We start from the raw sequence: 15,072 nt of genomic DNA, 5'->3' as shown, positions 1-15,072 counted from the left end.
CTGACTGTCGTCCCTTATTAAAGGGAATATACGCGAGCGCGTGGCCTGCGCTCTGTGGCGGCTGCTTACAGCGCCATCAACCAACAGCTTGAGAAAGCACGTCCGCTTTCGGCGTCATCTATTGGCAAACTAAATAACGAGTTATACGCCGGCGGACAAGCGCTGAGAAATACTGAAAGATATCTGTAGCGGCTCCACCAGCCACCGTAGTCCTCCATAAAGAAAGCATCAAAATCCCAATAAAAAAAATAGTCAGGCAGTGAGATATGATCTCTCCAATGCTATTCACAACGCGTTTACAGGAGGTATTCAGAGACCTTGATTGGGAAGAATACCTTAGTAACATGCGATTCGCTGATGATATTGCCTTGCTTAGTAACTCAGGGGACCAATTGCAATGCATGCTGAAGGGAGAGGCAAAGCAGACGGGTGGGCCTAAAAATTTATGTGCAGAAAACTAAGGTAATGTTTAACAGTCTCCTAAAAGATCAGCAGGTTACGATAGTTAGCGAGACACTGGAAGTAGTAAGGGAATACATCTACTTAAGGCAGGTAGTCAGCGCGGATCCGGATCAGGAGACTGGAACAATCAGAAGAATAAGGATGGGCTGGGGTGCCTTTGGCAGGCATTCTCAGATCATGAACAGCAGGTTGACATTATCCCTCAAGAGAAAAGTGTATAACGGCTGTGTCTTACCAGTACTCACGTACGGGGCAGAAACCTCGAGGCTTACGAAAGCAGTTCTACTTAAATTGAGGACGACGCAACGAGATGTGGAAAGAAGAATGATGGGTGTGACGTTAAGGGATAAGAAAAGAACAGATTGGGCGAGGGAACAAATGCGAGTTAATGACATCTTAGTTCAAATCAAGAAAGAGAAATGGGCAGGACATGTAATGAGGAGGGAAGATTACAACGGAAAGGAAGCGTAGCAGGTGGCGGCAGAAAGTTAGACGGGCGGATGAGATTAAGAAGTTTGCAGGGACAACATGGCCGCAATTAGTGCATGACCGGGGTAGTTGGAGAGTTATGGGAGAGACCTTTGCCCTGCAGTGGTCGTGACCAGGCTGATGATGATGATGATGGACAAGCGCTACTAGATTACGCTCTCTCCGTTCGCGCAACGGGCGATGCCTGCAGCGCGTCGTCGGCCGCAAATAAATCGAGTGTGGTGCGCAAGCACTGTCGTCATTTGGTTTGCCAATAGATGACGCCAAAAGCGGACGTGGTTTCTTTAGCTGTTGGTTGATGGCGCTGTAGGCAGCTGCCACAGAGCGCAGGCCACGCGTTCGTATGTTCCCTTACATAAGGCACGACAGTGTACGAATGGCGATTGGGCATGAGTTCGTCAATGAAGAAAGACACTGCAGCCAGCACAGGAGAGGTTTTTAAACTGCGACAGGACACATTTCTTCGTGCCCTATAGATGCACAGGAGCTGTGCGTCTGAGATGCGAAATGGAAAGAAATAGTCAGGCTGCACCATGGCGTCGTGTTCACATGTCTTGTGCTACACGCCAGTGGAAGTTCGCTGCTACTGTTTCGCTCAAATGCCTGTTCGATACGTAGACGAATGTCGTAGTTACGCCATGGGCTGCAAGATTGCCTAGTTTGCCATATTGCAGCCCATGCGAATGTCGGCCCGCGATGGTGCCTTCATCATCGTAATGCAATGAGTTACGTAATCGAACGCAACGAGTGAAAATGCTTCTGACGGCTCCAGAGCCTGCATATGTGAAGAAGACGCACCGAGTCACGACGTGGCTTAACACGTTGCAACTCAGCTGTCTGTATGTAGGCGGTGGATAGCAAGATACTTACGCCATGAATTGTACAGTACTTCTATGATACTGCACTCTCACATGAAATCATTGTAAGTGCCCTCGTGGTGCTTTCAACCGGCAATGAGTTGCGGCTATTAGCCGCAATATATTAGGGATGGATAATTGTATCCTAATGTGCGGTCAAGCATGGGTTATTGGAACTGCAGAATTCAAACCGTCAGAGTGCTGCAGGATGAATAGGTGTATCACGTTCTAGGGGAGTCGTTGCACACGTGCACCTGCGGGACTGCCTGTCCCCACCTGTGCTTTAGCGGTATATCGCCCCCGAGGATGCAAGCACCTGTGGCAGTTCTTACGGATACGGAAACTTGTAGCTCGAATGGGATGCCAGTGGATCGGCGCACAGAAAAATGTTGAGATACGTTAGAGAACCCGAAAGAAAACAAGTCGGACAGTGCTGGTCGCATGAAATAAGAGTTAGAAGGCAGATGACTGCACTGCTGCCTCGAGAGCGTCACACCACCAGCCCGACTTCGAGACGCGAAAGGTCCGGCGTTGCAGCTGACATTGTACAGCCTGCATCGCAGTGGCAGACGATCAGAAGCCGTTTGTGAAACACTACTTTTCGTTTTTAGAACATGAGAAAAATTAGAAGTGGGCGAGTAACAAGAATCTGCGAATTCGAATAGTCAAACGCAGGTGTATTTATTCGTGTGTTATTGGGTACCACGGTGAGTCTGTCTAGGGCAAAAAAGAAAAAAAAACGGCTAAGCAATTTAGGCACCGATGATCAATTTTAAACAAAAAAAGAATCGCAGATTCATTATGTAGAAGAATGCGCAATACCTCCTAAGAACGACAGATAAATCGCTACAAAGAAAGAAGCACTGGTTGCATACATACATAACGTCAAATATAAAAGTGCTGCATGACTGGACGGCCAGAAACACTAAAATAACAGAATACAAGTAAAAAAAATAGCGGCTTGTTACCTAGGCTTCTACCGCAAAACCTAAAAGACAGCTTGAATAACCATTTTCCTTCACTTTTGATAACGTGCGATGCTTTAACACAAGGTTGTTTGAAAATAGTTCGTAATTCTATAATATTCGAAAATTGGAAGCCAAAGTAACTGTTAGCTCCGTTATAACCTATTGCCCGGGCAGTTCATGTAGAAATGTTTGAATAAACCGACAAATACAAGATACTGAAAAAAAAAACATTGAACAGTGGTAACTGCCATTTAAAGAACACTACCAGCATACAGCGGATATTGAACTACCAATGTTCCACCATGGTTTTAACCGATGGAGTGAACCTGTGTAGTTTTATTGGTACGTGCACCGTCAGTGAAAGAGTACGCGCTAGGTAAAATGTACAGCGATTCACGATTATGGCAGGTCGTTGTATATGAAGGCTTCATTGTTCTTATTTATACGAAGGCCTTTGCGCTAGCGATATGCAACTCTTTCATGGTGAACGAATAACAGCGCGAAAAGACAAGGCGTGTGTTTGTCGCCTCCTTGTCTTTTCGCGCTGTTTTTTCGTCCACCGTGAAGGAGTTGCATGGCGCTAGCGCGAAAGCCGGGGCCGTCCCGATAAATGGCTGAATATGAGCCAAAATAAATTAGTTTGCTGCCTTAGAAGATATTACCCAGGCACATCATAAAGAACTTTCTAAATAACCTAAGGAGCACTAGATACCCCGCCAGAAAAAAAAAAAAAAAAATTCGTTTAGTGAACATGCACTTGCCATTTCAAGGAGGGACCTACGGCGCTGAAAAAAAAAAAAAAAACGTTGAATTTCAATCTGTGCAGAAGTGCGTGAGTGCGTGGAGCTGTGTTCTTCACGTATCAAAGTGCGTAGCGCTCGGTAAAAAAAAAGAAAAAAGAACGTATATCATGAACGAGTTATGGCCAGTATGGCCAGAACATGGCCAGTAGTTGTATATGAAGGGTCATTTGTTGTGAACGAATGAATACTTTTGCGCTAGCGACATGCAACTCTTTCATGGTGAACGAATAACAGCGCGAAAAGACAAGGCGTGTGTTTGTCGCCTCCTTGTCTTTTCGCGCTGTTTTTTCGTCCACCGTGAAGGAGTTGCATGGCGCTAGCGCGAAAGCCGGGGCCGTCCCGATAAATGGAGGATGCATGAAAAAAAGAATTAAGGGCACCCTGCCCGACTTGGGTACCCCCGGGGACGCGAGAGGAGACTTTGTGCGAAAAAGCACAAAGAATCCCCTGTCCCCCGCCCCGTCCGAGTGGCGGACCACGCCGAAACCCTTCTGCTCTCCAGCTCGTCGCTGCCTGACTCCAGGAATCGAACGTGGGCCCTTGCGAGTGCGAGCTCGACACTCTATCCACTCGGCTAACGGAGCGGCACGATTATCGCTTAACGAAAGGCGACCAGATGGGTGACGCGAACGCCGCTATCGCCCAGATCGCGCGGGTGAGGAGGTCGGCGAGGGCGAGGAGGCCAGCGCCGGCGCGCGACTGGTGTTCGCTCATAGAAGGTGGGAGCGTTATCTGCGTTAAACGGTGGACGCTCGTTTTGCGCCTATCGGCTATACATGGGCGAATGGCGGTTGAGGAAGACTTCATGAAAGAGAAACTGGAACCAGCACTGGAGATGTTTAGGCCTTGTAGTTGCACAGCAGCAGTGCGTCGAAGATGGGTTCCATTGTGTTCTATTGGAGCGTAACGTGCGATAGAAGTAGTTAGCGTGCACCATTGCGTTATGTGATCTTGCGCTACTGTGCTGCCGAATATATGTTGATGGCGCAATTGTCTTTAACACCGTAATGCATCGCATTTGTTATCGAACGGAACTTGCGGAAATGCGCTTGTTGGCTATATTGTACGATGTACCTGCGCAGAATTCCTGCCGGATTTCCTGCCTTCGCTGCAGACAGCCGGCGTGGTGACGGAACCAGAGCCCACGACGGCCCCGCAGTGTGGCACTTCAGCTGACCGTGGATAATTGTAAATACCCTCCTATGTGCTTCACCGAGCGCCGGATCCGTATGCTAGGGGATATATAGTGTCACTTTAGTCTCTTTAACTGCCACGGTGGCTAATTACTGTAGTGACAGTGTCTCTTTAGGGTTTAACTGCCACGGTGGCTAATTACTGTAGTTACAGTGTCTCTTTCGATTCTTTTTAACTGCCACTGTGGATAATTAGTGTAGTGACAGTGTCTCTTTAGTGTCTCTCTTTAATTGCCACTGTGGCCATTTAGTTTCTCTTTAATTGCCACTGTGGCTATTTAGTGTAGTGACAGTGTCTCTTTAGACTCTCTAACTGGCACTGTGGCTATTTAGTGTCTCTTTAGTCTCTCTCTTTAACTGCCACTGTGGCTATTTAGTGTAGTGACAGTGTCTCTTTAGTGTCTCTCTTTAATTGCCACTGTGGCTATTTAGTGTCTCTTTAATTGCCACTGTGGCTATTTAGACTCTCTAACTGCCACTGTGGCTATTTAGTGTCTCTTTAATCTCTCTCTAATTGCCACTGTGGCTATTTAGTGTCTGTTCAGTTACCACTGTGGCTATTTAGTGTCTCTTTAGTTGCCACTGTGGCTATTTAGTGTAGTGACAGTGTCTCTTTAATTGCCACTGTGGCTATTTAGTGTCTCTTTAATTGCCACTGTGGCCATTTAGTGTAGTGACAGTGTCTCTTTAATTGCCACTGTGGCCATTTAGTGTAGTGACAGTGTCTCTTTAGTCTCTCTCTTTAATTGCCACTGGGGCTATTTAGTGTCTCTTTAATTGCCACTGTGGCTATTTAGTGTAGTGACAGTGTCTCTTTAGTCTCTCTTTGATCTCTCTTTAATTGCCACTGTGGCTATTTAGTGTCTCTTTAATCTCTTTAATTGCCACTGTGGCTATTTAGTCTCTCTTTAATTGCCACTGTGGCTATTTAGTGTAGTGACAGTGTCTTTAACTGCCACTGTGGCTATTTAGTGTCTCTTTAATTGCCACTGTGGCTATTTAGTGTCTCTTTAGTTGCCACTGTGGCTATTTAGTGTAGTGACAGTGTCTCTTTAGTGTCTCTTGAGTCTCTCTAACTGCCACTGTGGCTATTTAGTGTAGTGACAGTGTCTCTTTAATTGCCACTGTGGCTATTTAGTGTAGTGACAGTGTCTCTTTAGTTGCCACTGTGGCTGTTTAGTGTAGTGACAGTCTCTCTTTACTGTCTATTTAGACTCTCTAACTGCCACTGTGGCTATTTAGTGTCTCTTTAATCTCTCTGTCATTGCCACTGTGGCTATTTAGTCTCTCTTTAGTTGCCACTGTGGCTATTTAGTGTAGTGACAGTGTCTCTTTAATTGCCACTGTGGCTATTTAGTGTAGTGACAGTGTCTCTTTAGTGGCTATTTAGTGTCTCTTTAATCTCTGTCATTGCCACTGTGGCTATTTAGTGTCTCTTTAATTGCCACTGTGGCTATTTAGTGTATTGACAGAGTCTCTTTAGTGGCTATTTAGTCTCTCTTTAGTTGGCACTGTGGCTATTTAGTGTCTGTTTAGTTGCCACCGTGGTTATTTAGTGTCTCTTTAGTTGCCACTGTGGCTATTTAGTGTAGTGACAGTGTCTCTTTAATTGCCACTGTGGCTGTTTAGTGTAGTGACAGTGTCTCTTTAATTGCCACTGTGGCTGTTTAGTGTCTCTTTAATTGCCACTGTGGCTATTTAGTGTAGTGACAGTGTCTATTTAGACTCTTTAATTGCCACTGTGGCTATTTAGTGTAGTGACAGTGTCTCTTTAATCTCTCTTTAATTGCCACTGTGGCTATTTAGTGTAGTGACAGTGTCTTTAACTGCCACTGTGGCTATTTAGTGTAGTGACAGTGTCTATTTAGACTCTTTAATTGCCACTGTGGCTATTTAGTGTAGTGACAGTGTCTCTTTAATTGCCACTGTGGCTGTTTAGTGTAGTGACAGTGTCTCTTTAATTGCCACTGTGGCTGTTTAGTGTCTCTTTAATTGCCACTGTGGCTATTTAGTGTAGTGACAGTGTCTATTTAGACTCTTTAATTGCCACTGTGGCTATTTAGTGTAGTGACAGTGTCTCTTTAGTGTCTCTTTGATCTCTCTTTAATTGCCACTGTGGCTATTTAGTGTAGTGACAGTGTCTTTAACTGCCACTGTGGCTATTTAGTGTAGTGACAGTGTCTATTTAGACTCTTTAATTGCCACTGTGGCTATTTAGTGTAGTGACAGTGTCTCTTTAGTGTCTCTTTGATCTCTCTTTAATTGCCACTGTGGCTATTTAGTGTAGTGACAGTGTCTTTAACTGCCACTGTGGCTATTTAGTGTAGTGACAGTGTCTTTAACTGCCACTGTGGCTATTTAGTGTCTCTTTAATTGCCACTGTGGCTATTTAGTGTCTCTTTAGTTGCCACTGTGGCTATTTAGTGTAGTGACAGTGTCTCTTTAGTGTCTCTTTAGTCTCTCTAACTGCCACTGTGGCTATTTAGTGTAGTGACAGTGTCTCTCTAATTGCCACTGTGGCTATTTAGTCTCTCTAGTGTAACTGCCACTGTGGCTAATTGGTGTAGTGACAGTGTCTAACTACCACTGTGGCTAATTCAATGCCACTGTTGCGGTGCAGTGACGGACAGTACGAAATTCACGCTAAGGCGGTGCAATAACCGTTCGACAACTGGAAGTGCTCATTGCGTGCGCCAAGGCTTTTATGCTTGTTTGCGCCGCATAGAAGGCTTGCTTTCATTACTTTATTATCGTCCGGGAGAATTCCGGCGGTTATGGGCATCGTACACAAAATCATGCGCAACTCTTGGAAGTGCTCCCTGGGGCAGAACATGTTTTCACGAATGTGTCCAATATGTGCGGAGCAGCCCCCTTCGTGGATGAAGCTTGAGTGCCTAGTTGCTGCATCTTGCGATCTCCGGCATGCTGTCATCTCCTCTGGAAAGACACGCATGAGCAAAGAATCGAAGTCATTCGATGCCGGGTATATAATCGGTCTACGAAACGGAACTGCTGTACGAAACGGCAGTATGTGTTAAGCAATGCGCGCGATTTTGGTTTGCCGGGTACGAAGGCTTCAGCGTTGTATACGGTGAGAGGACCTGTGTGTAATTTTACCCCCCCCCCCCTTCATGGTACACATCTGCCACTATAAACTAAGTTCACACCCTTTGAGTCCCATCTTGCCACATAATAAACGTCGTCTGTCCTATCCACATTTCCTTTCGTTAACGCTGCGAGCCCGGTACTTCCCAGTAAAGAACTACATGCGTGTTATCAGGAAAGTAGCTGGCTGTGCCGGAACTTTCGACGTCAGTGTCATTCAGGAGCCAGGATGCAAACAGCTATACTCCATTGGCCAGCGTCGACTCATCTACATCTGAACTGGTCGTGCGTATTTGTTGTCATACATCCACATGGGGTTAATGACATGTGTAGCTATGGAAAACATAGCGGAGGTTTCGTGTGATGTATATGTGACCCGTAATTGCCTAAGTATAAGGCGTTAGGATGTTGAGTTGCACAGCAAGCCGGACGTGACGGAGTTCCGTCGAAATGTACATAACTGCAATGGCTGCCAGTTTCATGCAATCGTTGACCTATATCTTAATTACAGTAACCACGACTGCTTTCATTACCTCTTCGCTGTTCTTTACACAATGAAAAAGAACCATGCTACTCAGGGCGCTTCTGAACGTTATCCGTCATATCTCGCAAAGGCTGTGTGTTTGCGTCACAACGAGAAAAATTAGTGCTGTGCGTATAGAACTGCATCTAGGTCATTTTCCTTTCATTACAGGCCGTCGCAGAAGATGCACACCACCCGACAGGCCTGCAATGCGATCGCACCCCTACGGAATACATTCGCGCGCGACCGCTTGATGTCTGCAAATCGGGGCAAGGTGCGTCCCGCGACAACTAGTGCACATTTTACGATGTGCGGCATTTCATTTTTCTTAGCGCTCTTGCACGTAGCCATAAGGCATCGCGCAAGCCGCCCGTGAACCGTGACAAACAAGGCTACACACACACCTCGATTGGCCGGTAGGAGAACGTCTGCTGGCGCCGGGACTGACGGGAGGCCGGCTTGAGGATCCAACGCCACGCACACCTGCGCAAGTTGGGCGTCACACCTTGCCAGCCTTAGCCTTTCTGCGCAAATACTTAGGTTGAGCTGCAAATTTCACACAGCGCTGACATCGACTGTTTTGTTTATTCCACGGAGAATAAGAGAAAAAAAAAATGCCGTGCCCGTGTCCATGTGTCTTTGCAGACGTGATACTCGTACGTGGGAGGTGCTGACAAGATCAAGCAACAGCGCACCCAAGCAAGCCCTGTCCTGCCACCGAGGAGCACGAATGTTCACGCAGGACTTACAACAGTTCGCCGTGACTTTCTATAGAGCGGCCATAACCGGCGGAATTATTCGGAATGCACTCATGGACATTTAATAAAGGAATGAAACAAAGCTTTCCATGCGGTATTCAATTTCTGCCACGTTGAATGAATAGCACGTAGTACGCTATCTCGATGTCGAACAGGTGTGCAGGTTACATCTCTCTTTATAAGAGTTTGTTTACCTCCACAGTGTCATCCGCGGTAACGTCCAGAAAACCTCGACCGGCTTCAGTAAGCCACCTCATATGTCATACTCTTTCCGCCGTACCTGCGATTGCTACACCTAATCGTACCTCTGAGAATTGAATGCCCCTGTAAAACCGCACTTCGCAGTCCCTGGCAGCACTGCCAAAGGGTGCATGTATCGGGTCGCAGTTCGCATTGGAATTCCAGCTAGAGGTAGGAACTGCCACAGGCCCATGCATCCTCGAAGTGACAAGCACCATTGCAAGCATGCAAGTGCAACGACCCTCTACGAATGTAATTATTCGTACTATCGCGCTTCGATAGCTCTTACACTGCTTGCTTATGGTTACGCCACCTGTCGGACTACAATAAAGTATGATTTGGGAATAAAAAGAAAACGAGTCGATATTCATCCCTGTTACATACCATGGCTCGTAACCACAACTGGCAGTAAGTTCCACCTATTTGGAATACTTTCATTTGAGAGTGCCATATCATCCAAGTACTGTACACAGGCCAGTGTATTCGTATTAAGCGGGCGTCCACGTCGCTTCTGCTCTCGGTGCAGACGCTGGCTCTGTCACCCCGCCCTTACCCGGTGCGTCGTCTCAGTTGGACGCATTTTCATTGATTGCATTCGATCCTGAACGCCATGCACGACGATGATAAAGACGCGATGTCCATGTGGGTCGCTTGCGTCCATAGTGAGCAGACTCCATTTGCCCGCTACACCCCTACAAATCACAAAAGGGGGCGAGTGCCGTACAAAGGGTTTTGCTTGGGTGGTCACGCGGCACAAGCTCAGCATTATGGAATTATTGCTTAAATTATTAGACACAATCATGCTGGCCAGTTTCCTGCAGATACTGCTGCAGCGACTCACAGAATGTTTAGTTTTTTCCCCTACATCGCTCTCTCTTACATACCGATCGAGACGACTTGTACGATGCGCCGAGCACGTGCACGTTAGCGACGTTCAAGTACCACCGCAAAGGCAGCCACGTTCATGGCCAACTGTGCCAGCTGTGCGGTATTCAATTCGCTAGCGCGAAGGGAAACGCGCCTGGCAAGCCGCCCGCGATAACTGACGCTCCACGCACCTTGAATGGATGGATGTTACGAACGTCCGCTTTATAACGGGGCGGTGGGTTGCGCCACCAAGCTCTTGCTATCTTGCTTAATGTCCTACTTAGGTTAAGCAATGAAAAAAGAAAAAAAAAATACGTTATGAACTACCACGCCGAAATTTTGTGACCCCCTATTGCGAACTGTGCTTTTGTACGTCTCCGTCTTTTGTCGTTTCCCTACTTTTCTTCCTCCAATCGCCTCTTGCTATTGCTTATTGCGGACATGTTTGCTTTACCGCTACTGAACCGAAGGGCTTCAAGGAGGCCAGTGGTGCCTAAATCGACCGCTGGGTAGACGTCTTCACATTCTAATAAAACATGCTCCATCGTTTCCCTAGCTTTACCGCAGCAAGCACATGCTTCTTCTTCCTTCTTATATCTCGCTTTATAGGTGCGTGTTCTAAGGCATCCCGATATCCCTTCGGAAAGTAATGAGCTTCCCTTTGAGTTATCATAAGTTGTTTCTTTCCTGATTTCGTTTTTTCCTCTTATGTAGTTACTCATGGCAGGTTTCTTTTCCATTGCCGCCACCCATGAGATTATTTCAGCCTCTCCGACTTTCCACTTGACCTTCTTTGTTGCTGTGTTGCCCACCATACAGGCCGCATACTTGCTGGTAAGCTTCCTAGTTCTTTTCCTCCACTGTGAATCAATGTTTTTCCTGTACTTCCTGTTTACCTGAACGCTCTCCCAGCCCATTTACTTTCTTCCATATTCCTCAGCCGTTCTTCATACTCGATTTTATTGCGAGCTTCCCTCACTTCAAAACTAGTCCAGCCCATATCACCCTGCACAGCTTCATTTGTAGTCTTCCCGTGAGCGCCCAATGCGAGCCGACCCACTGACCTTTGGTTCCCGTCGAGTACTGTTTGTACCCCTGATTTAAAGCAAACAACCACATTTCCATAAGTAAGTCCTGGAATCATTACACCTTTCCACGTACCTCGGAGGACCTCGTACCTATTGTATCCCCATAGTGCTCTGTGCTTCATTATGGCTGCATTTCTCTACCCCTTCACTGTTATTGTTTTTTCCTGTGTTTCCATATATCTATTGCCTTCGTTTATACATATACCAAGGTATTTATATTCTGTTACCCGAGGTATTTCCTGCCCTGTTCACTGTTGTCATTGAATACCATAACACCTGATTTTCTAACACTAAATTTCAAACCTAAATTGTTGCCTTCCTGCCCACAGATATTAGCCAGACGTCGCCAATCACTTTGCTTGTTAGCTAGCAACACAATGTCGCCCGCATAAAATAAACCTGGGAGCTGTTGCTCTACTACTGTACCCGCCTGTTTGTATGAGAGATCAAAACCGATATTACTTACTTCTAGCATCATCTCCATCTTCACCATGTACATAATAAACAGCAGTGGGGATAAACGGGCACCCCTGCCTCAGTCCCTTGATGATATGAACTTTCTCCTTGCTCCTCATCCCTTCCCATTCAATGCAAACGATATTTTCTAGATAAATCTCTCTCAACATAACATTAACATTATTTTTAAGCATCAGCACGGTCTTCGCAAGGGATACTCATGCGACACCCAACTTGCCGGATTTATTAACGACATACACGCACTAATAGACGCCGGGTTCCAAGTTGACGCAATATTTCAGATTTTTCTAAGGCACTTCACCGTGTTCCACACCATAGGTTGTTACTTAAACTTTCACAGCTTAACAGCTTAACCCTACTATAATTGCGTTGATCACCGATTTTCTCTCATCTAGAATTCAGTTTACATCAGTTAACAATTCCAACTCATGTTATGCTGATGTTACGTCTGGAGTTCCACAAGGCAGCGTACTTGGACCTCTAATTTATATTAATGATTTACCCAGTTGCGTGTCATCCAAAATCAGACTATTTGCAGACAATTGTGTAGTTTATCGATGTAACAAGTAACACTGATAGCCACTTACTACAAACTGACCTCGACGCAATAAGTGCATGGTTAATTGCTTAATGCCAATAAATATTTCCAAAACTAAACTCATGTCTTTCACCAACAGGTCACGAATTCCAACCACCTACTCCCTTGATAACAACGCTGTGGAACTCGCAACTACTTACAAGTACCTTGGCATTAATCATATTAATCTTACCCTTGCCTCTTCAAACCGTACTCTCGGACTTATTAAACATAACATAAAAGAAGCCCCAATTCATGATAAAAAACTAGCATACACTACATTAATCCATCCTAAACTAGAATACACGTCTGCCATCTGGGATGGCAGACGTGTATCGAAGCCTTGCAGAAGCGTGCTTGCAGAATGAAGCCTTGCAGAACCGTGCTGCGCGATTTATATTTTCAGATTATTCACGTTACACCAGCGTCACCTCGTTCAAAAATAAAGCCGAGTTGGACAACTTAGCACTTCGCTGTAAAATTTCTCGCCTAGCACTTTTCCATAAGCTTTATCACCCTCCATCACTTCCCGATGATTTCTTTCAGTCACCACCAGTTATTTTTCCACGCCGTGACCATCCATACATCCATCCATACAAAGTAAAACGCATTAACTGCCAGTCATCCCATTATGCATATTCGTTGTTACCACGCACAATAACTGAATGGAACGCCTTACCATCAGTGATTGCCACGGAACCAGACTTCACTAAGTTTCAATATTTAATTCGCTCACGACTTGTCGACTAATCTTATTATTTTTTGGGGGTTTTACAGTGTTTTCGATGTTTGTTGGTGTTTTTCATTGCAGCGGCCTTATGTTCTCCTAATATGTACTAATGTTTTCTCAGTAATAATTGTGACCTAATTATCTTGTATATTACGTATGTTTCACTGTTACATTATCTTGTTTTTAGTATGCACAAACTATGATCAGTGCCTGTGATCCCCCCCCCCCCCCCGTGTTATACATTCGTAATGAGGGCCTTTGGGGGTATATTTTGAATAATAAATAATATTAATAATAATAATAAAAAGCTGTAACCTTGTTGTCTTGTTGAACTGGCGAGGAGGACACCTGGTGGGCCCGACACGGAACACGGCTCCAGTTCCCGCGATGCCACAAGCAGCACACCTTCCTGCACTTGTCCTTTTAAATAAACGAATAACTTTATTAAGGGTGCGTGAGTATTCTACAGTAAATATGCGGTAAGTTCTCGAATATTAATAAATCACAAAATACATAGTATCAACCTACTGCTAAACGGCCGCGCATAATCGAAAGAAAATGGGTATTCAACCCTTATTACACGTTTTTGCAGCAGAAGCCTGCCTGGCAAGCTGTTTTTTGCTTGTATTCTGTCATTTAGTGGTTTTGGCAGACTAGTCATGTAACAGTTTTACATTTGACGCTAAAACCAGTGACGTTTTCTTTACAACGGACCCTTTCGACAGCATTTTTCAGCAACAATTGATTTGACGTTCTTGCAAAGCTGGTCGTACAGTAGACGTTCTTTCTATGGGAGCTTACGTAAAGCTTTCTAAATGAAGAATGGGCAATATTGTGTATTAAATTAATCATTTGTACTTCCTGTAGTTTTTCTTTTTGCGCTAGTCAATGTCGCCGTCTTACGAAGTAATGGAGCAATAGAAACGTCTGCATTTGGTCATTCGTATTCAGAAATTCTGATATTCGATCACCTCTAATTTCTCATACTCTTGTAAGGAAAAGTAATGCTTCACAAATGGCTTCTGATCGTTTGCCACTGCGATGCAAACGGCACAGTTTAAGCTGCAACGCACGAGCCTTACCCTCTCCAAGTCGAGCTGGTAGTGCGACGCTCTCGACATAGCAGTGTAAAGCAATTGACATATACCCATACCCGTGCTTGTAGTCATCTGTAACTTTAATGCGAATAGGGAACGTCCGGCTAGTTTTCTTTCCCGCTATCTAACCTATCTCAACGTTACTGTGGGCCTATCCCAAAGGCAGTGATCGATCTCAAGATCATTCACACTTTCGCTGAAGCAAGATTCGAACCCGTGTCACATGGGTTCTTCGTGCACGGCGTGTCCAGAGGGAAGCGAGACGGGGGCTTGGCTACAATACTCGGATAATCGTCACAAATAAGTTCGGGACGAATTTTCTATTTCTTCAAGAGCCCGCTAGCTGCCCGGAGAGCCAGCGAATTGGTTCGCAAAGAAGGCAGGCGACGGATAGCACGAGGGTATCCCACCCAGTTCGACCCGGTGTTGCGATCGGCCAGCAGGTGTAATGACCTTTTAGCCTCTGCTGCGCTACTCTGACGAATCGCTTCGTGAAGCCAACAATGCGTCACCCTCGGAGAGAATTGCGGCGCCCGGAAGGCGAGACACGTTTGGCGGATCGAGTGTTTACTGTCACCGTCACGGACCAATGGGAGGAAAGTACTCCTGGAAAAGGGCGTTCTACGGCGTCCCGTCACAGAGCCCGGTAACCGCCCCGGTCGTTTGACAGACGCTTCAGGTAGCTGCGAGATCATCCCGAGAACCAAGACGCGCCAGCTTGACTCTTTGCTTTGCTTAAGCTTGAGCCATTTCCTTTGTGAAAGAACTACACACTGTCCTTCTCGGTTTGCACAACCGCTTTCCTAGAGCCAACGTTATTCTCTGCGGTGATTTCAAT

At 45.8% G+C, this 15,072-nt stretch overlaps 2 protein-coding genes across 4 annotated transcripts in view; one reads left to right on the top strand and one right to left on the bottom strand.

Annotated features, from left to right (window-relative positions):
• LOC142560103 (uncharacterized) overlaps positions 1–9,240 on the top strand; it is a 111,453-nt gene extending 102,213 nt beyond the window's left edge. For 2 of the 3 annotated variants that reach the window (XM_075671923.1, XM_075671925.1), the window contains exons 4-5: positions 4,662–4,767; positions 9,046–9,240. In XM_075671923.1, coding sequence (XP_075528038.1) covers positions 4,662–4,765 — 104 coding nt within the window. In that variant the 3' untranslated portion in view covers positions 4,766–4,767; positions 9,046–9,240. Of the gene's footprint in view, positions 1–4,661; positions 4,768–8,571; positions 8,675–9,045 lie in introns of all 3 variants that reach the window. The other variant, XM_075671924.1, reaches the window with a different exon arrangement.
• LOC142560104 (uncharacterized) overlaps positions 7,419–15,072 on the bottom strand; it is a 360,402-nt gene continuing 352,748 nt past the window's right edge. Inside the window, exons 14-16 of the mRNA XM_075671926.1 lie at positions 13,453–13,557; positions 8,805–8,883; positions 7,419–7,709 (exon numbers count right to left, since the gene is read on the bottom strand). The gene's annotated coding sequence lies outside the window, so the exon portion shown is untranslated. The remainder of the gene's footprint in view (positions 7,710–8,804; positions 8,884–13,452; positions 13,558–15,072) is intronic.

Source organism: Dermacentor variabilis, chromosome 10, assembly GCF_050947875.1.
Source record: "Dermacentor variabilis isolate Ectoservices chromosome 10, ASM5094787v1, whole genome shotgun sequence".
Lineage (NCBI taxonomy): Eukaryota > Metazoa > Arthropoda > Arachnida > Ixodida > Ixodidae > Dermacentor > Dermacentor variabilis.
The sequence above is the reverse complement of the archived record's forward strand: the minus strand, read 5'-3'. Positions and strand labels throughout refer to the sequence as shown.